Below are 23,677 nucleotides of genomic sequence, written 5' to 3' on the forward strand. Positions count from 1 at the left end.
TTTATTGCCTAAGCTGTTTGAGCATCTACGGATATGGCCACAAAGTTTATTTGTAGCTTCTTTTTTCCTGTTCTAGTACTGTGTTGTCAAGAAAGAAACTAATTGGCAATGTGTCAAGAGAAGAGGGGAAAAAGGATTAATTCAACAAACTTCAATAGCAGGATTTAATTTTGATTTCAATTTGGCCTACCCGAGCATGTGAGAACCCGTATTTTTTTTCCATTTTCTAGGTTTTATTATTTTTCATGGCTTGTTTTCTGCATTTTTGTGATTAGAAACATTTCGAGATAATTTTAAGGAGCAGATATAATTTTTAGATGATTTTTCTAGTATCAAATAGATTTTGAGAAATTAAGAGCGTATACCGGACGTGGGACCCACTAGTGCGAGAAGTTCGGAAAAATTCGGCCAACTAGGTTAAGTTTTGAATACTGGAATTAATTTATCGGGTGTTAAGAGATAAGTAGAGGGTGCTAAGTGGATTGGTATAAGAGAGACAAGTTAGGTAAGTATTTAATAAAAGGTGACAAGTGTCACCATTTAAGTGGGTTTACCTTTAAGACCACTATTCATGGTCTTACCAATTGACTAAATAAATCAAAAAACAACCAAAATTTCTCCATTTTGCTCTTCATTGTGGCCGGCTCTTTCTCTCAAAAAGAAAGGAAGAAACTCTTCAAGTTTTGCTTCCATTTAGCTCAAATCCATCCAACCAACCATTGAAACTTGCAATTTCTCCATAAAACCTCTTCAATTAGTGTTAGTGAGTTGATTTGTGGAGCTATTTGGAAAGCTATGAGGACCTATTGCTCTCTCTCTCTTGTTTCTAAGGTGAGTGGTGAAGAACTACTCTCCTCCCTTAATTGATGCTTAAATCATGCTTAGTGGTAGTATGAGATGCAAGTTTATGGATTATTTCTTGATTTGTGGTTGTAGTGATGAAGTTTTATTATTTTTGGGGATTTTTCTGTTTTAATATGAGCATGATTGTGTGGCTATCTATGTTGATTGGAAATGGTATATAATGACTCTAAGAGGTGGAAAAAGTGGTTAATTGCAAACAATTGCTGAATTGGAAGAAATTTTGGAAAGTTAGGTTTTGGTTAGGGAACATTCTGCCCGAATTTTTAGCTCCTAGTTAGAGGCCGAATTGGCCTTGGTTTAAAACATGAAAGTTGTAGGGAATGAAATTTTAGATGTGCCTACAAAATTTCAGGTCAATCGGAGTAGTGTAGGGTGAGAAAAGTCGAAATTACCCTTGCTGTCCTGGTTTTATCCGAATGTAAGAATTGCGCCTGTAATTGATTGTTTTGGTTAGGAATGCTTTCAAATTGGTTGTTGAGGCCTTATGATGAAATGTAGCCCTGTTTCTTAGCTTTCAGTTGGTTTTGGAATTTCTGGATTTGGACTTGGATAGCCTGATTTATGATGTTTCCGCTAGAATGCGTTCTGTGAATCTGTTTTTGTGATTCTGGTGTAGTATTTTGCATTTTTGACCTGGTTACACTCGAAACTGGGTTGAGTGACCTTCTGCAATAATGTATCCCTATCTCTTAGCTTCGAAACGGTGGGTCTTGCACCTTCATCCGGTAATCGTAGTGCCTTGGGTACCATTACCGCAAAAAGAGGTCAAAAACTGTTTTTTTTAGGGCAAAGCTAATTCTATTTCCGGATTTTCTGGTTTCCTCTATTGCTTGTGTATGTTTAGGGAACCCTGTTTTGGTGGTATGTAGAATTGGTTTATGACTTGTAATCGAGTCTTATTGTGTTTATTTGAATAGTTTAGGGCTTGACTTTCATATCCGGTCATTTCCTAGCTAAATTTTGTACTTGAATGCCATTAAGCCTAGTGAACGGCTTTTGGGAATGAGATTATTTTTGTACGAACTGTTGGGACTGATTTGAGGAAATAATGAAGCCATGATGGCTGGAAAATAGGTAAACACAAGGGATATGCTGCCGAAATTTTTCTTGAAGGCTAGTTGGATTTACTTGTGATTTAAACGAAGGGCTTTTGGGTTGTTTGAACCTAGGTCTTCATGTTACCTTTTCGTTAACAAAAATCATGTTTTGCACCCTTGCTTTAGTAATTATTTGGCGAGGCATACGACTGGTAGTCGAGCCTCACATGTGCATTCTGTATACTCGATTTTGAAAGTGAAACCTTCAATTGTTTTCCTTGGATTATTTTAGGGTTTCTTGGTAATTAAAGCTCTCTTTTGGGAGGTATCTGCACTGATCCTGGTGAGTGTACTACTCACTTGTGTGTTACTATATGGCTTTGATACTTGAACTTGATGAGTTAAATGTTTATTGTACCATTGATATTGATTGAAGTGAGGGTGTACTTTATCACTCTCACCTATTTCTCATGTTATTGGAATGTTACAAGAAATGTTACATGAAATGAAAAGTACTTGACTTGGTGGCGTTTGGACGAGTATCCAACGACCATGCTTGTTACCATTGAGCTCAACCCCATTGGTAATTGATTGAATCGAGCCGGCAAGGGCTTGGTCGTGACAATTAATGAGCCTTGGATAAAGTTATAAGGAATCTTGTAGTATGAGAGACTCTCGATTCCGGTATACTAGAGTAATACCACAGTGCAAGTGTTTGGAGTTCGGGTCCGATAGGGGGATGTTAGGTGGAAGGAGTGAGAGTTAAGTGAAGTCTACGGTTGGTTACTTCTAAACATTGACGGAGAGTCAATGAGAAGATGATCTGATCAAGAATGCAAACGAGGAAAAAGGGCTCTTGAGAGCCGTCCGTATCCTTTTATCATCATTATTGATGTGTGTTTTATTTACCTTTGATGACTTGGAATGAAAAGCTTGATGCCTATATGAACTTGGTTGCTTGAGTAGTATTATCTCACTGGGCAACTAGCTCACCCCGTTCCTTTTGTTTTCCTTACAGGAATCTGACTGCTTATGGAATGATTTTTGATAATTGGTTGCCGAATGAACTAACTGAATATCCCTTTTGTATAGTTTATGAGTTGAAACCCTACATGTGCCTTTGGGGCCGTTTTCACTTTTATTATGGCAACCGTACATGTATTAATTTTTGAGTACCTTTCATATTCCATTTTGGCTTGTAAACGCTGCATTTGATGTTGTATATGTATCTTTGATGTATGGTTGGGTTCTGACGGGTCGGTTACTATTCATGGCTGACTCCGGATTTCATTTTTTTATTTTGGGTTATTTTGCCATTGTGACTTGTTTACGCGCGTTATAAGTTCCGGAACGCGATAGACCGCTCTAAACTGCACCGTTAGTCCTGGCGAGAGTTGGGCAGGCAGTCCGCTAACCCTTTGGTTCGTCTTAGGGGAAGGTGGGGCTGTCACAGGTGGTATCAGAGCCACTTCGCGTGGTCTCTGCGCGGAGTGAGCTTGGGGCCAAGTGGTGTTATGGTCCTGCTTTTGATGAAGGTGTCTAAAAGGGTTAAGTGTTCTTTTGAGCATAAGTTATGAACGGGGCATGTTATAAGTGTAAAACTCTTTATCATGAAACTTGAGGAAGATAGATATGTATGTCGGGTAGGAATCTTTAATATGGATGATTTATGCTTGGGATCGGCCGGCTCGAGTTGTGAATTATCTTAAACGGGATTCTTTCGCCCGGATACGAAAGAGATGAGAGTCTAGGTTAGAAAGAATTGGACGAACCAGAAATTGCGATTCTATGGATGACTTTGTATGTATCTGACTGACTGTTCTGTATACTTGTTGATCCTGTTATGTGTTCTCTGTATATGTGTTATGTGTTTAAATGCTCTACGAGGGAGTTGAGTAGTTAATTGTTCTTGTTTACTTGTTCCTGTTTAGTGCTGCGAAAAAAAGAGGGGTTAGGTGCCCTTTAACAGTATATTTATTTTGTGACCTAGATCGACTTAGATTGTATGGAAGGCACACGTAGTGGACGGGGGCGTGGGCGCGGGAATAGGCAACCTACGCCAGACCGGGGTGATGGGGAAACCTCCTCTGGACTCCATTCTGAACCGAGAGTTGACCCCAATGTACAGATAACTGCCGCTATGCAGCAAATGACAAACCTGCTGGCACAAGTGGTGCAATAACAAGGCCAGAATCCAAACCCTAATCCGGGAAACCCTGGCAATCATGTTGAGAGCGAAGACAGAGCTCTTGAACGATTTCAAAAGTTTGCTCCACCCAAGTTTATTGGGGGGCCAGATCCGGATGTTGCCGAGAGATGGCTCGAAAAGATGGTCAATATTTTCGCTGCCCTGCACTATACCGAAGAACGGCAGGTGACTTTTGCCGTTTTCCAGCTGGAAGGGGCGGCCCGCTCCTGGTGAAATGTCATTCGGCAAAAATGGGAGCGGGAACAAACGCCCAGGACTTGGGTAAATTTTATGAGAGAGTTTAACGCGAAATTTTTCCCTCCTCTAGTTCAGGAGAGGAAGGAAGACGAGTTCATCCGACTCCGCCAAGGGGCTCAATCGGTAGCGGAGTACGAAAGTCAGTTCAAGCGCTTATCCAAATTTGCCCCTGAGTTGATCATGACTGAGCAACGGCGGATTAGGCGTTTTATCCAGGGCCTAAATGTGGAAATTCAGCAGGACCTCGCGGTGGCCCAGATTAACGCTTTTAGCGAGGCCGTTGAGAAGGCCCAACGGGTAGAGAGCGCCAGGGTACAAGTACGGAACTTCCAGGCGAAGAAGCGGGGTTTTCCTGGAAGCAGTTCTGGGCAAGGGGATGAGAGTACCCCTTCCAAGTTTGGGCGAGGAACTGGAGGAGAAAGGATGCCGGGAGTGTCACAAGAGAGCCCGTCACGAGGCGGCCAAGTGGGGAGAGGCCAGAGAGGAGGCTCGGCTTCTGCAGAACGCAGACCTTGCGGGTATTGCGGAAAGTCAAGCCACTCGGAGGACAATTGCTGGAAGAAGGAAGGAAAATGTTTGCGTTGTGGAAGTGCAAACCATCAGCTCGCTACTTGTCCAATCCTATCACGAGATGGAAAGGGGAGTCAACAATCGACGAAAACTACTTCCGAACCGGCCAAGGTGGAAGGGACCAAATCTAAGGTAGCGGCTCTAATGTATTCATTGGAACCACAACATGTCCCCGATTCTCCTGAAATTGAGGAAGGTATGATTTTGGTATTCCACCGATTTGCAAAAATCTGAGTAGATCCCGGTGTTACTCATTCATTTGTCAACCCCAATTTTGATGGACGAAATAGATACCACGCCTGCTTGCCTACCCTACGACCTAAAGGTAGTATTCCTATGAGGAATCATCGTTTGAGCATTGGTATGGTTTGTAAGGATCGCAGCGTTTGTGTAGGAGAGAGAATAGTGTTCACGCAGAAAAAAAAGTGGAAAACAATCATGGGATAGAAGAGGTTACCTGGGAGGTGAAAAAGGAATACCCTAAACTGGTTGTGAACCAAGGTGAGAAATTTCGAGGGCGAAATTCTTTTAAGGGGGAGAGAGTGTGAGAACCTATATTTTTTTCCCATTTTCTAGGTTTTATTATTTTTCATGACTTGTTTTCTGCATTTTCGTGATTAGAAACATTTCAAGATAATTTTAAGGAGCAGATATAATTTTTAGATGATTTTTCTAGTATCAAATAGATTTTGAGAAATTAAGAGCGTATACCGGACGTGGGACCCACTAGTACGAGAAGTTCGGAAAAATTCGACCAACTAGGTTAAGTTTTGAATACTGGAATTAATTTACCGGGTGTTAAGAGATAAGTAGAGGGTGCTAAGTGGATTGGTATAAGAGAGACAAGTTAGGTAAGTATTTAATAAAAGGTGACAAGTGTCACCATTTGAGTGGGTTTACCTTTAAGACCACTATTCATGGTCTTACCAGTTGACTAAATAAATCAAAAAACAACCAAAATTTCTCCATTTTGCTCTTCATTGTGGCCGGCTCTTTCTCTCAAAAAGAAAGGAAGAAACTCTTCAAGTTTTGCTTCCATTTAGCTCAAATCCATCCAACCAACCATTGAAACTTGCAATTTCTCCATAAAACCTCTTCAATTAGTGTTAGTGAGTTGATTTGTGGAGCTATTTGGAAAGCTATGAGGACCTATTGCTCTCTCTCTCTTGTTTCTAAGGTGAGTGGTGAAGAACTACTCTCCTCCCTTAATTGATGCTTAAATCATGCTTAGTGGTAGTATGAGATGCAAGTTTATGGATTATTTCTTGATTTGTGGTTGTAGTGATGAAGTTTTATTATTTTTGGGGATTTTTCTGTTTTAATATGAGCATGATTGTGTGGCTATCTATGTTGATTGGAAATGGTATATAATGACTCTAAGAGGTGGAAAAAGTGGTTAATTGCAAACAATTGCTGAATTGGAAGAAATTTTGGAAAGTTAGGTTTTGGTTAGGGAACATTCTGCCCGAATTTTTAGCTCCTAGTTAGAGGCCGAATTGGCCTTGGTTTAAAACATGAAAGTTGTAGGGAATGAAATTTTAGATGTGCCTACAAAATTTCAGGTCAATCGGAGTAGTGTAGGGTGAGAAAAGTCGAAATTACCCTTGCTGTCCTGGTTTTATCCGAATGTAAGAATTGCGCCTGTAATTGATTGTTTTGGTTAGGAATGCTTTCAAATTGGTTGTTGAGGCCTTATGATGAAATGTAGCCCTGTTTCTTAGCTTTCAGTTGGTTTTGGAATTTCTGGATTTGGACTTGGATAGCCTGATTTATGATGTTTCCGCTAGAATGCGTTCTGTGAATCTGTTTTTGTGATTCTGGTGTAGTATTTTGCATTTTTGACCTGGTTACACTCGAAACTGGGTTGAGTGACCTTCTGCAATAATGTATCCCTATCTCTTAGCTTCGAAACGGTGGGTCTTGCACCTTCATCCGGTAATCGTAGTGCCTTGGGTACCATTACCGCAAAAAGAGGTCAAAAACTGTTTTTTTTAGGGCAAAGCTAATTCTATTTCCGGATTTTCTGGTTTCCTCTATTGCTTGTGTATGTTTAGGGAACCCTGTTTTGGTGGTATGTAGAATTGGTTTATGACTTGTAATCGAGTCTTATTGTGTTTATTTGAATAGTTTAGGGCTTGACTTTCATATCCGGTCATTTCCTAGCTAAATTTTGTACTTGAATGCCATTAAGCCTAGTGAACGGCTTTTGGGAATGAGATTATTTTTGTACGAACTGTTGGGACTGATTTGAGGAAATAATGAAGCCATGATGGCTGGAAAATAGGTAAACACAAGGGATATGCTGCCGAAATTTTTCTTGAAGGCTAGTTGGATTTACTTGTGATTTGAACGAAGGGCTTTTGGGTTGTTTGAACCTAGGTCTTCATGTTACCTTTTCGTTAACAAAAATCATGTTTTGCACCCTTGCTTTAGTAATTATTTGGCGAGGCATACGACTGGTAGTCGAGCCTCACATGTGCATTCTGTATACTCGATTTTGAAAGTGGAACCTTCAATTATTTTCCTTGGATTATTTTAGGGTTTCTTGGTAATTAAAGCTCTCTTTTGGGAGGTATCTGCACTGATCCTGGTGAGTGTACTACTCACTTGTGTGTTACTATATGGCTTTGATACTTGAACTTGATGAGTTAAATGTTTATTGTACCATTGATATTGATTGAAGTGAGGGTGTACTTTATCACTCTCACCTATTTCTCATGTTATTGGAATGTTACAAGAAATGTTACATGAAATGAAAAGTACTTGACTTGGTGGCGTTTGGACGAGTATCCAACGACCATGCTTGTTACCATTGAGCTCAACCCCATTGGTAATTGATTGAATCGAGCCGGCAAGGGCTTGGTCGTGACAATTAATGAGCCTTGGGTAAAGTTATAAGGAATCTTGTAGTATGAGAGACTCTCGATTCCGGTATACTCGAGTAATACCACAGTGCAAGTGTTTGGAGTTCGGGCCCGGTAGGGGGATGTTAGGTGGAAGGAGTGGGAGTTAAGTGAAGTCTACGGTTGGTTACTTTTAAACATTGACGGAGAGTCAATGAGAAGATGATCTGATCAAGAATGCAAACGAGGAAAAAGGGCTCTTGAGAGCCGTCCGTATCCTTTTATCATCATTATTGATGTGTGTTTTATTTACCTTTGATGACTTGGAATGAAAAGCTTGATGCCTATATGAACTTGGTTGCTTGAGTAGTATTATCTCACTGGGCAACTAGCTCACCCCGTTTCTTTTGTTTTCCTTACAGGAATCTGACTGCTTATGGAATGACTTTTGATAATTGGTTGTCGAATGAACTAACTGAATATCCCTTTTGTATAGTTTATGAGTTGAAACCCTACATGTGCCTTTGGGGCCGTTTTCACTTTTATTATGGCAACCGTACATGTATTAATTTTTGAGTACCTTTCATATTCCATTTTGGCTTGTAAACGCTGCATTTGATGTTGTATATGTATTTTTGATGTATGGTTGGGTTCTGACGGGTCGGTTACTATTCATGGCCGACTCCGGATTTCATTTTTTATTTTGGGTTATTTTGCCATTGTGACTTGTTTACGCGCGTTATAAGTTCCGGAACGCGATAGACCGCTCTAAACTGCACCGTTAGTCCTGGCGAGAGCTGAGCAGACAGTCCGCTAACCCTTTGGTTCGCCTTAGGAGAAGGTGGGGCTGTCACAGAGCAACAATAGCTTGTGATTGGCACTTTCCACTTCCATTCTGGGTTAAGCTTTTTATTGATGCAAGTGTCTCATTGGCGTTTGGAGGCGTAATTAGAGATGACAAAGGTGTTTGGATAAAAGGTTTTGATAGACAATTACGTCATTGTTGTTTCAACATAGCAGAATTGAATTGTGGGCTATCAAAAATAGCCAAGAACTGGTGCGGGAGTTAGGTTTCAAATATGTATAGGTTGATACAGATTCTTTGTTAGCATTCCAACCTCTAAGCCAAGGTAAGCATCAATGGCACTCAGCTGCTGCCATCATTGAAGATTGCAAAGTATACTGAACAGAAACTGGACTTGTTTTGTGCAGCACTCTTTCAGGGAAGGAAACTTTGTTACTGATTGTCTAGCTAACTCAAGACATTTTCGTAATCAACCTTCTGTAATTTTCGATACATCTCCAAATGAGGCGAAACGGTATTTAGATAGGAGATTGTAAGGGAATATCACTCTCAAAATAGAGGTCATAGTATTTTTTCTATATCATTCATATAACTAATAATTGAACAAAAGTAAGATCAAGATAGTACTTTCTTAATAAAAATAGCAATGGGGCGGGGATCTCGCTGCCGCCCCCACCCCCTGCTCGTGAATCTCAAATTTGTCTTTTATTATTATAGTGGATTTTGATAGTATAGAAGTTGAGGATATGCTATGCAGAATCTCCACTAAGATCTTAAAAAAAAAAATTTCAATTGAACAAAACTCGTAGCCTTGGGGGACTAGAAGGAATATTTATTTATGAGATTGCTGGCAAATTACCACAAAAGTTAAACAAAGGACAAAACAAGGGAAAAAAAATAAAGGTTTAATTTTCCATAATGTGAAAGAAAAATATGAAAGTTTATAGTGAGCTATATTGATGTTGAATATTGTGCCATGTTTTGGTGGCTTTCTAAACTTTTTCTTATTATTAAAGTACTAGAAGTATTATGATTACTTTTGGTGTAGTTACAACTAAAACTATACTGCTATTAATACATCAATGCACTTATAGTGTATTAATTCTCTATTCTTTTTAGGTATCATCATAATAGTGGTTCAAAATCTTTATTCAAATAACATAAATAGGGAGGTTGACTTTATAGATAGAATTTATCTTCACAACAAATTTTGAGGGAAATTTTATTTATACTCCATATTTTGTTAATTGTATTCCTGCAATAAATAAAAACTATATGATAAAAATAATGTGGAAGTGTGATTAACAAAAATGAGAGTTCAAATAATATTTGCCAATTTTAATCGTTTTGATGCTCAAATTTTCTCCTATATTTCTATTCATTCATCATGTGTCAAAATAATTTGATACTATGTGTTTGACTAAATTTCTAAGGGGCCCAAACCGTGTTTTGCATGGTTAATCATGAAACACGAAACTAAGACCACTGCCGTCCAAGTTCTAGAAATTCAGACTTTGGGCCAGTTTGGCCGGTGAGTTTTTTGGGTGTTTATATAAAACTTTACTGTAGATCATTTAGAAGTTGTAGAAAATTTTTTGTAGAAGTTTGGTGTAAGATGAAATTTTTTTTTCCTTTTCATTTTCTTTCTTTCTTTTTCTTTTTTCTTTTTTTTTTCTTTTCCTTCCTCCCTTCCCGTTTCTTCTCCCTCCCCTGTTCCCTCTCCCGAGACTTCCATGGCAGCAACTAACAGGTGATTCTTTTTTTTTTTTGCTTTTTTTCTCTTCCTCTCTCCTCCCCCGCCATCCCTCTTCTCCCTCTCCCTCTCCCTCTCCCCTTCCCCTTCCTTCCCCCACCTCCCCTCCCCTCCCCCTGCCTGCTGGTAGTTGCATGCCTCCTGCAATCAGCGAATCAAAAGGCACATCTTTTTTCGACTTAACCATCAATTGCCCCACAGATTCCATAACTGATTTGTGTTGGGTTAATATTCACTGCAATTTTTGTCCGCGGTTCCAAGTAGCATGTGGACTCAAACAAGTCTAGCAAAATCACAAAAATAGTTAGGCTTCAACCCGTTCTCAAGAAATGGAAGAAGCCTCGGGTGGCTCTAGTGACGTGGTGCCCAAAGGGTATCTAGTAGTATGCGTGGGAGAAGGGCTCAAGAGATTTGTGATCCCAATAGAGGATCTGGGTCACCAAGCTTTTGGGATTCTACTGACAGAAGCTGAAGAAGAGTTCGGGTTCCAACAAGGAGTTCTAAAGATCCCTTGCCAAGTTGCTGTCTTTGAGAAGATCCTGAAGATGATGGACGAGAGGAGGGATACGCCGAATGCATTTCACTTGCACGATTTCAGGCAGAGGCGAAGGGGGAGGGGGGAGGGAGAAAGAACAAAAAAAAAAGAAAAAGAGCACCAACAGATTGGTCAAAGGGGGAGGGGAGAGGAGCAGAGGGGGTGAGGGAGAGAGAGAAAAAAAAAAGGAAGGCCGGAACTGGCTGCCGGAATAGTGACCGGCGCCGGCAACGGTAGTGGAGATGGTGGCCGGCAACGGAGGACGTGGTGAGTTGGGTGGGAGAGAAAAAAAAAGAAAAATTGAAGGGAAAGTTTTTTGTGTATTTTTGAAGTGTACAGGTTAAAAACTTTGATAAGTTTTTTGAAATTTCTGTGGCAAAAGTTATTAAAAAATTAATTTTATACAAACTTGGTAAAAAATCAAGGTTCCAAACGGGCTTTGTTTCCCTAAGATTCTAAAAATTTTCGAAGTTTTTTTCGTATATGTCTAACTATTTGCTCCCCTAAGTTCTAGAAAGTCACGCTTATATATAAACAAGCAATGCCAGCCGAGGAGAACTAAGCTAAACTTCAGCTCTGGAGCTGCCACGTGACAGCATGGGAAGGAGCTACAGGAACCCCGAACTTGAACTTATATTGTAGTTAGATATATATATATATATAGCTATTTGTTTCTTAGAAATTTTCAAAAATCTTATATTGGCTCCAAAGTTTATATGTGTATGCATTTCATCTCCTCAAACTAAATTTTATAATTCCGCCACCAAATCTCACTTCAATAAATCTTCAAGCTAAAGTGTAAATTAATTATTATCTCAACATGCCACCCCGCGAAGATATAGATCCCAAAATATATATGCCTATATGATACCAATATGTTAAATTGGTGGCATATTCATGTTTATTGTTACTTAAGCTAGGAGACATATAAAGCTAAGTATAAAAAATAGTAGCGTGACATGAATCGAGCACTCCGACAATAATGCTGACAAACATACGAAAAAGGCTTAATAGGCCATCACGATGAATAGCATGAAGTCCTAAAGGCGCAAAAGACTGCTGCCGACTACCTTTAAATTATCCCTATCAGCTTTCCAATGGTGCAAATTCGCAGGTATCAAGTGGTAAAAAGATTGCCCGTTCCAATGGATGTAGATTGTGGTGTATGTTCTCTTTTTCCTTTAAAGGATGATTCCAAAAGGGAAACTTTAAAGTTACAAAAGAAAATATTTTGCCTAGCTTATATGAACACAATTTGGAGACATTTATTCTTACCAAACTTATATGAGCACTCTTTTTCTTTAATGGAAGATTTTGAACTCATAATTTCCTATTTACATTCGCTCCTCTTTTATCAGTCAATTCATACGACCACTTGTTTGTTACCATAGATACCATTATTAAAATATATCATGTAACTAGTATTACAATTTAAAACGTTCTCACGTACTAAACTGCTCCCGTTGATCTACAAAAGACTAAACTAAAACATAATTAACTAGAAATAGGATTACACTTTCAAATTCTAAGAGTCTCATGGTAGCCTGTTTTTGTTGGATAAATCAAATTTATAACTTGTATCTTTTAACGATTGTTTATTTTTTATTTTTTCAAATTAAAACATATAATTGTCATTGTAATCTTTTTGCATAGCACACGAATTACAGACACATTAATTATGAAAACAAATACAACATATATCAATTAACTGGGAAGCTCATTCAAAATCCATCCATTTAATATGCAAAGTAACATGATAACCTTTTTTTTTTTTTTTGGGTCACAAATGATGGACCTGAAAGATCAAATCAAACGCGTAGTGGAAATGGCAAATGCCGATTGGGAATTTTCGGCCGCTGGCGGAGAATATAGGTCCAACAAACAAGAACGAGCCACCCTCCAGTTCGGGGCAACAAACAAAATCGGGCAAACTGCGACGGCCGAAAATAAGGACGGCCGATAAAATCTAATTAGCCAAACAATTGGGGTTTTATCTGACTGCAAATGGAGTCTAGGGTTTTGCTGCTTCATCCTTCAGCAAAGATAGAAGTATCCGATCAAAAGTCCTTACGCCTACATTAGCTAAGCAGACCCAGAAACAGAGAGTACGGGAGAGTTATTCTTTTGAAAGACTGGGCATTACAGCAGCTTTGACTCTGTTGCTTTCGTTCCGAGGGTGAGGTTCAAGGGTTGGTCGAGCTACTCCTATTTCTCATCTTGAACAAGGTAGTCCGGGAGTGAATCAAGGTAGTAAGTCAGTGAGCTGATTCTGCCGCTTTCAACAAGAAGAATTCCCCTCTAAAGGGTCGAACTAATTTCCTATTGAAAGAAAAAAGCCCTCGTCTCTGCGGTGAATCTTCCCAGCTCTTCAACATGGTGAGCTCTCAATATCTCTGATTATTATCAGGATTTGGTTAATAAATCGAAAGTTTAACCTTTTCCTTTTCGACTTAATTACTTGTTAGTGCTATTATGATTTGTTCATTTGCTCTAACATGGGATAAGTATAGGTATTTTGTCTTTCTTTGTTGAGTTATCTTCAATTTATCCGTTTTTAAGATGGCCAATGCGAATAGGGTCGGGGGGGGGGGGGGGGGGGTTGTAGATGGGGGAGGGAAACTATATTTGTTGTTTCACTAGGTGCTGAAGTTTCTTGGATTGGAACTTTCAAAAAATTTATGGTAATTATCTGTATTTAAAATCTGGAAGATTATTAAAGAGTCAACTTTAGGTGCTTTCTTGATGTGGTCGTTTTAGCTTGGAGGGTTTTCGTGATTGGTTTTTGTCCGGAGTATTTTTGGCAGTAAGGAAATGAATCATGGGAAGTTCTTGCTGTAGCATGTTGTGGTGTTATTATATGTTATATGGTCGTTTGTTAAAAAAAAAATAGTGTCATGGTTTTGTCCATAGATTGCTGATTGCAGCTTTCTTTCATAAGTTTTTTGTTTGTTAATCTTGTCGAAATTAATTTTGTAGCTCTAGTTTCATCATGCTTGTTTAATTTTTGCAGACTAAGAGAACTAAGAAGGCGGGTATTGTTGGGAAATATGGTATGTATCTTTTCCATTTTTGTGGGATCCTTTTACATTGTGTAAAGAATTTTATAGGTGCTATTAGAAATGTGTGTGAATTATGGTTAAGTATCACCAAGATAAATATGGACAACTCATGATATACCTACTTTCACAGACTTGTGCTAGTAACTACAAGAAGGATACATCCATAGGTTCAACAATCGTACCTGCACTTTGTGTCCATACATTCCATAGGTACACTAATCGTACCTCCAGATTAATCATTCCTTTAATTCAAATCACATAACCAAAATCCTGACATATCTGCACCCTCTTGTCTGGGACTTGATGCAGCTTCCGGTGCCTCAGACTGCTATAAATTTTCGGGGGTTGCTTCAATTATTGCAGACCTGTTTGAAACGGAAACCCCTCCAAAAGAAAAGAAGCTTGAGACTTCAGAGTTCGGAGTTCTGTCGCTTTCGAAAAGAAAATGGCCCAGAATTGTATAGGAGGAGTTTTGAACCCATCCAAAACTCTCAACCCAAAATGCATACCAATCAACCATTCAAACCCTTCATCCCTCTCGTCATCTTCTTTGCGTAAATTCATTCTAACAAAATCCAAGAAGTGCCTTCCTCCGTCAATTTGTATCTCTGCATCAATGTCAGCAAGCCAGCAGCACCAACCGCCACCTTCTCTTGAGTCTTTGAAAACAAGCGAACGCAGAAATGAAGTCTTGAATGCTATCCATAGCTCATTAAACAATTGTTTATTTGAAACCCATCTTGATTTAACCGTTCCTGGTCTTAAATCCAAAACCAGAGGCAAGGTAACTATTTCCAAAATTCTTTCTTTACTCAATTTTTTGTTTAGGGTAATCTTGTGATTCTTTTTTTTTTTAATTGTACTTTTTTGTATTTTTTGTATCTCGATGGACTTTGTATTCTTTATGAGGCGTATAATCATATATCTTACTTTTTGTCTCTGTTGCTATGCTTAGTTCACTTATTGATGAATGTTGGAAAAGGGAGTAAGAAAAGCGTGTCATTTAGTTTGGGAGAGCAGCGAAGATTTTTTTTTTTTAATTTTATTTTGTGTGTTGGTTGTTGCGAGTGAGAGTAAAGATAGGTTAACCCTGTTGAACACTTCATCAGCGGCTGGCCCCCGGGGGGGCCCGGGGGTGGGGGTGGTGGGAAATGCTTTGCTGGATTGTTTTTGGGGGTGAAAAGGTAGAATCGACGGATTCTCTGATAACATAGTTGCTCTTCAGTTTTTTCGTATAGTTGATACTCAAATGATCATTTGACTCACTTTGAAGGTTAGGGACATTTATGATGGAGGAAATTATCTTGTGCTGGTAACAACAGATCGGCAAAGTGCATTTGACAGAGTTCTTGCTTCAATCCCCTTCAAGGGGCAGGTACATGATTCTGAACATACAGAAAAATTTTTGATTAAAGCAGAAGAATACGTATTATTGGTTGAGGCTAACGAGTGTTTTGTTTCAGGTGCTTAATGAGACAAGTTTGTGGTGGTTTAATAAAACTCAGCACATTGTTCCAAATGCAGTTGTGTCTGCACCAGACAAGAATGTGACCATCGCAAAGAAATGTTCAATATTTCCTGTTGAATTTGTTGGTGAGATATTTTTACCTTTAGTTTTTACACATTTTTTCCTTATATGCAATATTCTGCAAATTTTTTTGTCTCCAACTACGTGTTTGTGTAACAGTATGATACTATATGGTAGTCTTGGACTCGAAGTGGCTCTCATTTCCATATTGAGTGACAAACTAATTCACTTGTTGATTGTTTTCTTTTTCTAGTTAGGGGTTATGTGACTGGAAGCACTGATACATCATTGTGGACTGTCTACAAAAAGGGAGTTCGGAATTACTGTGGCAATGTACTTCCTGATGGTGTGACATGTTACTTACTGTGTCAATTCCATCTTCTGTGTAACTTTTGGTTTTTATGATTCTTCAATGAATGTATAACAGGAATGGTGAAAAATCAAAAGCTATCAGAAAATATTCTCACACCTACTACTAAAGCTGCAGATCATGATGTTCCTGTGACTCCGGATGAGGTTTTCATTTACTAAATAGAACTTGTCATTCATTAGGCATGTGTATATATTCCGTTGATTTTTAGTGTAATAAAGTAGAGACAATAATGGCTAATTGCATTTGAATGAATTGCCTTGCTTTACATAAAAAAGGTCTATCTCATGTTGAGCACCCTACATATGGAAGTTCTATTTTATCTGTACAATGCACGTGCTAATAATGTTGTGCGGGACATTGTGAAAAAAAATTTCAGTTTTGCCCTCAATTTGGGCAACATATTAATGAGCATTGTTTGTTTTCCTTCTCTTTAGTCGTAACCAAATAATAGATCATACTGCTTATATGTGTTGAAAATTTTGTATCTCAGATAATTCAACATGGTTTAATGTCTCGAGCAGATTACGAGGAAGCAAGTAAGAGGGCACTACAGTTATTTGAATATGGTCAGGTAGTTAAGTTTTGGCTTTTCTAAAGGGAAATTTGTCTCTTTTTTTTTTCATGTAGTGTTTTTTGGTTGTGGCATGGTACATACTCATGCTTTTTTCGTTTGTTTACTTTTCTGCAAACATTTGCTAGGGACATCAGTCCACTATAGCAGAATATCATTCAAATTGGTACTAAAATCATTCTTCATCTGATGATGTTGATAGTAGTTACACAAGTTGACATGAGCCTTCTGCCTGCAACTTAGGGTTAATCATGTCGAAGTCCTGTAATTAAGCAGTTTTTCTACATTCTAATTTAATGATGATGGAGAAGCACTTACTCTGTGATATTTATTAGAAGAACTACCTCCTTAAGAATTCTAAGCATTGTGATCATTTGTACAAACTAGGAAGTATTTGAGAAAATGAAAGCATGATCAAGGGGTGGTGAAGTGGAGCTGCTATTGGCATATAAATTCTCCTTTCCTTATCCATTTTTTTTCCCATAATTAACTGCAGCACGTGGCAATGAAACATGGCCTCGTATTAGTAGACACCAAGTATGAATTTGGAAAAGCACCTGATGGTACTGTGCTTTTAGTTGATGAGGTAAATGATATTCTCTCTCTCTCTCTCTCTCTGCTTGTGAAAGTGCTTGTGTTTGTGTGTGTCCTGTGCATCTCTCTCTCTCTCTCTTACACTTCCTCTCACACATTTTCATGTGTAATTATAACACTGTCTTGTGTTTTGATTTTCTTTTGAAGGTGCATACTCCAGACTCGAGTAGATATTGGATTGGTCATTCTTATCAAGAACGCTTTTGGAATGGCCTTGAACCAGAAAATGTTGACAAGGTAATGCCTTGAGGGGGGAAAAAGGTTGGAATTAAAAGCAAAACCTTAGGAAGGTGAAAAAATCCGAAAAGCAAAATCAACATTCCAATAATAGAAGTCATTTGTCCCAAATTAAGTGTGCCTATATATATATGTCGTGCATGTAACTTGCTTTTTCTTTAATACAAGATTATACTGGCACTCTTGGAGATGTTATAGCATTCTGACTCCCATATTTTAATACTAAATCTTTCCCAGGAGGTCTTGAGGCTATGGTTCAATGATCATTGCAACCCATATGAAGATAAGGTTATTCTATTTAAATTAGTTTTTTGTGTATCATTCGAATGACTATTCCCACTGAAGTTACTCATCAGAACTGAAAATGGTTATATCCTTGCTTAGGTCTTGCCTGATGCTCCAGAAGAACTGGTTTCTGAATTAGCTTGGCGGTGTGTGATTCATTTATTCACCTTTTTGTATTTTGGCTCATAATGGCATATATAGTCATTTCTTGTTAGTTTTTCTCGATGGAGTGAAGACGTTTGCAGAGTTTATTAGTTGTGACCACATATTATTGATATTTCCTTCTAATGACAGATATATATTCTTGTTCGAGACAATAACAAATTCAAGTTTTGAAATACCTACAGCAAAGGTAAAATCGTAATGACTGATTTGTTGTCTCAAGGTTACTAGATTAGAAGCCCGATATGTGACTTGGATGTGTTCATGCAGGAGCCTATACATGATCGAATCACCCAAAATGTTTTGCAAGCGCTGAAGTCTCTCTTATAGTGTCAGAGCTTCTCGAGGTGTTCAAGGCTGAAATGCCATGATTTTCTACCAGTTGGAAGAGCTGCAGCAGCGATCAGTACTTCTGTAATTTAGCACGCTCAACAGCTCAACAGTTCTTTGTATTCGATTTTGTTTCATCTGCACTATGACAGCGAGCACATTCTCATGTTGAGATGTTGATATGTAAAGCTTCATCATCTCGTTATATGGATGAGGGTTTACAATTAGTCCCAAGCTGTTCATCTTCTGCATCAAAGACTCAGCCTTCTCAGTGGACCTTTCTTTAACATAAGAGTGAAGAAGAGGGAGACTGGCAGCTTTCTTAGAAACAGTGTTAGGCAAATTTTCAAAATACTTTTCAGCTTCCCCTACAGTGTGCACTTTAATCGTCAATTCTAACCTCAATGCATGATCAGCAGCAGACATTCGAGATCTTTCTTTAGCCTCCATCCATGTGAATATCTGCAAAAGAATACAAAATCAAACAACATTACTTCCTGCATCGAATTTCTGACTTAAACCCCACAATAAGGAAAAAGAGAGATATACATAGCCTGTTTCTTGCACTTGTACTCTCACATTAACATGAAAACCAGAGTAAATGTATAGCATCAGTGCCACTACAACCACCAAAATCACCTCTCAAGCAAAGAGTTTGCATTTCACTGAGTTTAAGCATTTTAGTGCAACGCGTAAAAGGTCAAAGAATGAAATTCAATCTCGGCATTCACCCTGCAAATACTACCAAAAGCAACCTTTCATGTCTGTATTTCATGTGCAGAAAGGGATCCAAGCCAAGGAAATTAGCATCTGTCAAGATTATCATACAGGTAATCCATCCCAGCAGCAAAGTTCTACCGGCCATACCACAAACATGAATCTAGAAATTGCAGAACAGCAGAGAATCTACTGTAAAACCAAAAACTTAGAAACTCATTTTCCCTTTTCAATCATGTTTAATTACACCAAAGCCGTCCAAGAATCTAGCAATCTCAGCTTCAATTCTTCCAAATTTTGCGTTACTAGGAAAAGCATCAACATTGACACCACAATTACGAAATGTACAAAATAAAAAAAGGGAAACAAGTAAAGGGAAAAAATGGGAACAGAAACAAGAAGGCAAGAAAGCCTAAGAAGTAGTAAAAGCATTAAGCATGAAGGATCTCCAGGGCGTGCTTGTAACGCTGCCGTTTCAGCAGTAGCCTGGATATCATATGCAACGGAGCTCAGAGAATGAGACCCGTCCGCGGCCTTCCTCAACCCAATTCTGCAGCACAGCAGTGGCGCTCCGCCGTGGGTACACAAGCTTTAAAATTCGAGTTTTGAGGCAGCCACCACCACCACCATCATCTTTATCAATCTTGTGGGCCTTGTTAAATGATTCTGTACTGAGTCTAGAAATTGTTTCTGATGAGATCCAAAACCTCCAAATCACTTCATTTGCTACACTGACAAATATAACATTTCCGCGCCCCACCAAAAATTAAACATCACCAATTAAGAAACTCTTCACTCACAATTACTACATCTTTCTGGGTAGTTAAGAAAGAGTTATATTTAGTATTTACCTGCTTGGAGCAAAAAGCTGCAGACGAACTGCCATTCTTGATTTCTTCCCCCTCTTCTACAGCCCGCAGTTTTTTTTTTTTATTTTTTTCTGTCTCTTTGTTAAACACGGTCGCTGTTTTATGAAGGAGCAATATGGAGGACGACTATTGCAAATGAACCGTGCTGAAGCCTGGATACCAGATGGTAGCGTATCCAACATTGGCTTCAAAATTGGCTTGTCCAACTCAGATGACTTCAATCTTATTTCCGGTACTTCCATGGCTTGTCCTCACGGTGCTGGTATTGCAGCACTTCTTAAATGTGCACACCCAGATTGGAGTCCAGCAGCTATTCGCTCTGCAATGGTAACCACAGCAAACCCCTTGGACAATACTGGAAATCCTATCCGCGAGATTAACGGCTTCACTAACCCAATTGCTTCACCTCTATCCATGGGGGCAGGACAAGTCAACCCGAACAGTGCACTGGATCCTGGCCTTATGTACGACGCTACAGCACAAGACTACATAGAATTGCTCTGCTCAATTAATTACACTCGGAAGCAAATTCGCACCATAACAAGATCCAGTTACAATTGTTCAAAGGCATCATCTGAGCTAAACTATCCTTCCTTTGTTTCCTTGTATACTTATGGGACTAATGCATCAACTCAAAAATTTGAAAGGATTGTCACAAATGTTGGAGATGGGGCAGCAACATATAAGGCAGAAGTGACACCGCCTCACCGTCTTCCCGGAGACATTGGTATTCAGAAAAATGTATGAAAAGCAAAGCTATTCCCTCACCATACATGCTAAGATTGATGAAAATAACCAAGTTACATATGGTGCAGTTATTTGGGTTGAGGATAATGGTAAGCATAGCGTGAGGAGTCCAATTGTTGTGACACCAAAAATTTCATCCGATGATTCGTAGTAAATAAGTATTATCTGTCGCGGTCTATGCTCTGCAGGGTAGATAGGCAATGTCAAACAAAGACGCCAACAGATGGAAGTGTCAAACTAATGTCCCGACTCATATAGGCGTGTTCTTGGAATGGCATCTGTACTTACTGAGCCTTCGTGACAAGAAAGGCGTGGTTATAGGGCTGTAGCATATGAGCTAAGAAATTACGCCTTCATTTCCAATCTTTACAATTTGTTCCAGAAACTGCTGCCGCCTGTCCAGAATCATTGTAGACATGCCAAGCAAGCAAAGACTTGTCACTAAACAATAATTTCCGGTACCCAACAACGGCGTCTCTTTGTCGCTGCTCCGCTCACTGCCTTGAACCTACAATAAAGGACGCCGTCGGAGACCGTTGCTCGCTTTCAACTCCCCCGTTTCATACCTCTAAACCGAAAAATATTTCATAGGTTTGAGTTCAAATAGTTTAAAATGCGCAGATGGAAGCCGCTTGGTTCGTCAATTTTTAAGAATTTTTTGGTAGTTTTAATCAATAATTAATTATTTTTGCTCAATCAAAAATTACTTACTATTTGATTTATCGCTTCATATCTTCTTCTGTTCTTTATCATTTTATTTTTTGCCGCAGTTTCGGAGTTCAAATTTTTCTAGAATGTTCAGCTGGAAAGAGGCCGTTGCAAGGGGCATTTCCGGCATTGGATCACCGCCGATGTAAGAAACCATTATAGGCTGTAATTTGTTTGGTTATTGCGCATTTGTTCGATTGTTCATTACAAAGATGGCTTTACCACAGTTTAGGTGTGCTTAAGGAATATATATTATCCCCTAGGAGGAAGAAAAAACAAAACTTTGCGGCCCAAAATTAAGAACAAAAATGGTAAATAACACAAAGCTGAAATAGATTACTCAAATGGTTTGGCACAAAGGAAATGTGACTGTTCTAGAGTTCCTTTCTTTACGTGTCTGTGAATATAGTGTAACGAGTTCACCTGTAATTTACTGTCGAGTCTCTGTTCAATTTCCAGTGGTTAACCTTTGAGATGATATTGAGTCAGAGATGATGATTTAGAATAGACAAGGCAATTTGGTTTTACAAATTTATTAAATGATTCTTCTTGTTATGAGTAGTTAAATTTTAGTTAATAAACCTACAAGCAAATTTCTGGAGATGGTGGGGAGGACTGTTAGAAGCAACGCAAAGAGTTAATGGCCAAGAGCACATAGAGTTAACAATCAACATCCTTTGGCAAATCTGGAAAGCAAGGAACAAGGTCAGGTTCAACAATTCAAAAATGGAGGAAATCAACATTGTGAGAAAAGCCCAGCAAGAATGGATGGAATTCAATGAAGTTAAGAAACAAGAAGGCAGAAAAGGCATTGCTGAAACAACTCCAAATCAGCAACTTAGAAGCTGGAAACCACCAATGGAGGGTGTGTATAAGATAAATACAGATGCTGCAATTTCCTCACAAATGATCAGAACCGGAAAAGGAAATGTAACTAGGAACCGGAAAGAAGAGATTTTAAAAGTTTGGGTGATAATGGAGGAAAAGATATGAGAACCAAAACTAGAGGAGGCCCTGGCAATCAGAATAGCTATGCAATTGGGAAAAGAAGCAAGTTGGAGGAAGATCGAAATACAGTCTGACTGGAAAAGTGAGATAGACTGCATTACAATAGGCTCCTGCATTGACTGCAATTGTGCCATGGTACTGGAGGATATACAAGAGCTGAGGGAGTTTTTTGACCAACGCAATTTCTCCTTTATATATAGAGCAAACAATGAGTTGTGTCATAGGCTAGCAAAATTTGCTTTGAAACTAATTAATGATGTGTTAGGGAGAAACAACTCGAGAGAATCCATCAAATAACTCAATATGTAAGTCAGGAATCCAACTTTAACCAAAAAACTTAAACTGTTAGGTCTCGGGTCCATATTTACATATTAACCACTCTTTTTTCGTCTCTTGAACAAATATGAAACATAGTCTTTTACTCATAAACCTAACAAATTTCCTCCTTTATGAGTAACCCCTCACATTAAATCAAAGTTTACAATCTATTGTTCGAACTCACTTTAATACTCAACACAAACCCACCTTATCATCTAAGATCATCTCTTCTCCCAATCATGGACTCATTCTTCTTCAAGATCCAAACTGAATTTTTGGACGCTTGCCAATGCTTGGCTCCTTTGTCTAACACCAACCGGCCCCTCTACCAAACTCATGGCGTACTTGATCCAACATTAACCAAACTTCTTAGCACTTTGGCATTTCGATCCATCTTCAAGAAGAAAATTTTCACCGGTCCAATTTCGAGAAAAATTCTGATGCGGTTGAGCACGAGACCCATGGTGCTCCAGTAGACCCTGTGAAGGTGCCCTAAGACCCAGTGACACGAGCACGAGGTAAGAGATTCAAGGAGTCGCTTCAAGCCTTGGTTCATGCCGTCCAAGCCCAAGAGAAACCGCCCATTGAAGGGATTGAGTTGGAAGATCCTTGCAAGACGACTAAAGTGTTGCTTACAATTGAAAATGCGCTCCGCTGAGTTGGGCTAGTTTCGGCCAAGGGAAGGCCCAAGGGGCTGGCCGAATTTTTCTTGTTATTTTTCCAGTTTATTAGGTCTTCGTCACGGCTATAAATAGCCTCAAGTCGGATGTTACATTCAGTTTTTGAGATTATTGAATAAAAATTCCAGAATTTCATCCATTCCTTGTGGCAAAAATCCCTTAGCTTGAAAAACCTAAGTTGAACATCCTAGAGTTAATCTTAGGTTGCTCTTGACTTATCAATCAAGCACACACACTTGATTGTGGCGTCCTCTACTGTTGAATCTGTTTTTGAGTGGTCCAAGTTCGGATTCAACTCCATCAAATCGTCAACGTGTTCCTCTAGATCCGAAGTAGCTTCCGCGTCTCGCATCAAATTCACTTGCCCATGAGTAGACCAGTCTCACAATCAGAAACTCTGATATCACTTGTTAGGGAGAAATACCTCGAAAAAGCCCATTAAAAAGTCCAATATGTAAATCAGGAGTACAACTTTGATCCAAAACCTTAAACACAAATTTTCCAAACTGGATAAAAGATCCAGCACAAAGGATTATGAGAGCAACTTGCCCCTTTTGTAAAGTATACTTGTATTATCAAGTTTAAATTAATACAAATGTTATCGTTTGACAAAAAAAATCTTGGACTTGACAGTTGGA

The 23,677-nt window shown here is 38.9% G+C and overlaps 2 protein-coding genes across 2 annotated transcripts; one reads left to right on the forward strand and one right to left on the reverse strand.

The window, feature by feature from the left end:
* The first annotated feature begins 12,669 nt into the window (after nt 1-12,669).
* On the forward strand, nt 12,670-18,424 carry LOC113778180 (phosphoribosylaminoimidazole-succinocarboxamide synthase, chloroplastic-like). Its single transcript, XM_027323481.1, has 15 exons — nt 12,670-13,229; nt 13,864-13,903; nt 14,043-14,122; nt 14,222-14,696; nt 15,186-15,287; nt 15,376-15,505; nt 15,694-15,786; nt 15,868-15,956; nt 16,304-16,384; nt 16,881-16,970; nt 17,126-17,215; nt 17,453-17,503; nt 17,600-17,646; nt 17,795-17,852; nt 17,933-18,424. The coding sequence occupies exons 4-15, from the start codon at nt 14,358-14,360 to the stop codon at nt 17,990-17,992; spliced, it is 1,230 nt and encodes a 409-aa protein (XP_027179282.1). The 5' UTR covers nt 12,670-13,229; nt 13,864-13,903; nt 14,043-14,122; nt 14,222-14,357; the 3' UTR covers nt 17,993-18,424.
* Nucleotides 18,021-19,632, reverse strand: LOC113778181 (pentatricopeptide repeat-containing protein At5g27460-like). The gene is made up of 3 exons (XM_027323483.1): nt 19,561-19,632; nt 19,233-19,386; nt 18,021-18,454 (listed from the first exon to the last, which is right to left on the reverse strand). Exons 1-3 carry the CDS (start codon nt 19,593-19,595, stop codon nt 18,038-18,040), a joined length of 606 nt encoding a protein of 201 aa, XP_027179284.1. The 5' UTR covers nt 19,596-19,632; the 3' UTR covers nt 18,021-18,037.
* Between the last annotated feature and the right edge of the window lie 4,045 nt (nt 19,633-23,677).

This window comes from Coffea eugenioides, chromosome 7, assembly GCF_003713205.1.
Source record: "Coffea eugenioides isolate CCC68of chromosome 7, Ceug_1.0, whole genome shotgun sequence".
Taxonomy (NCBI): Eukaryota; Viridiplantae; Streptophyta; class Magnoliopsida; order Gentianales; family Rubiaceae; genus Coffea; species Coffea eugenioides.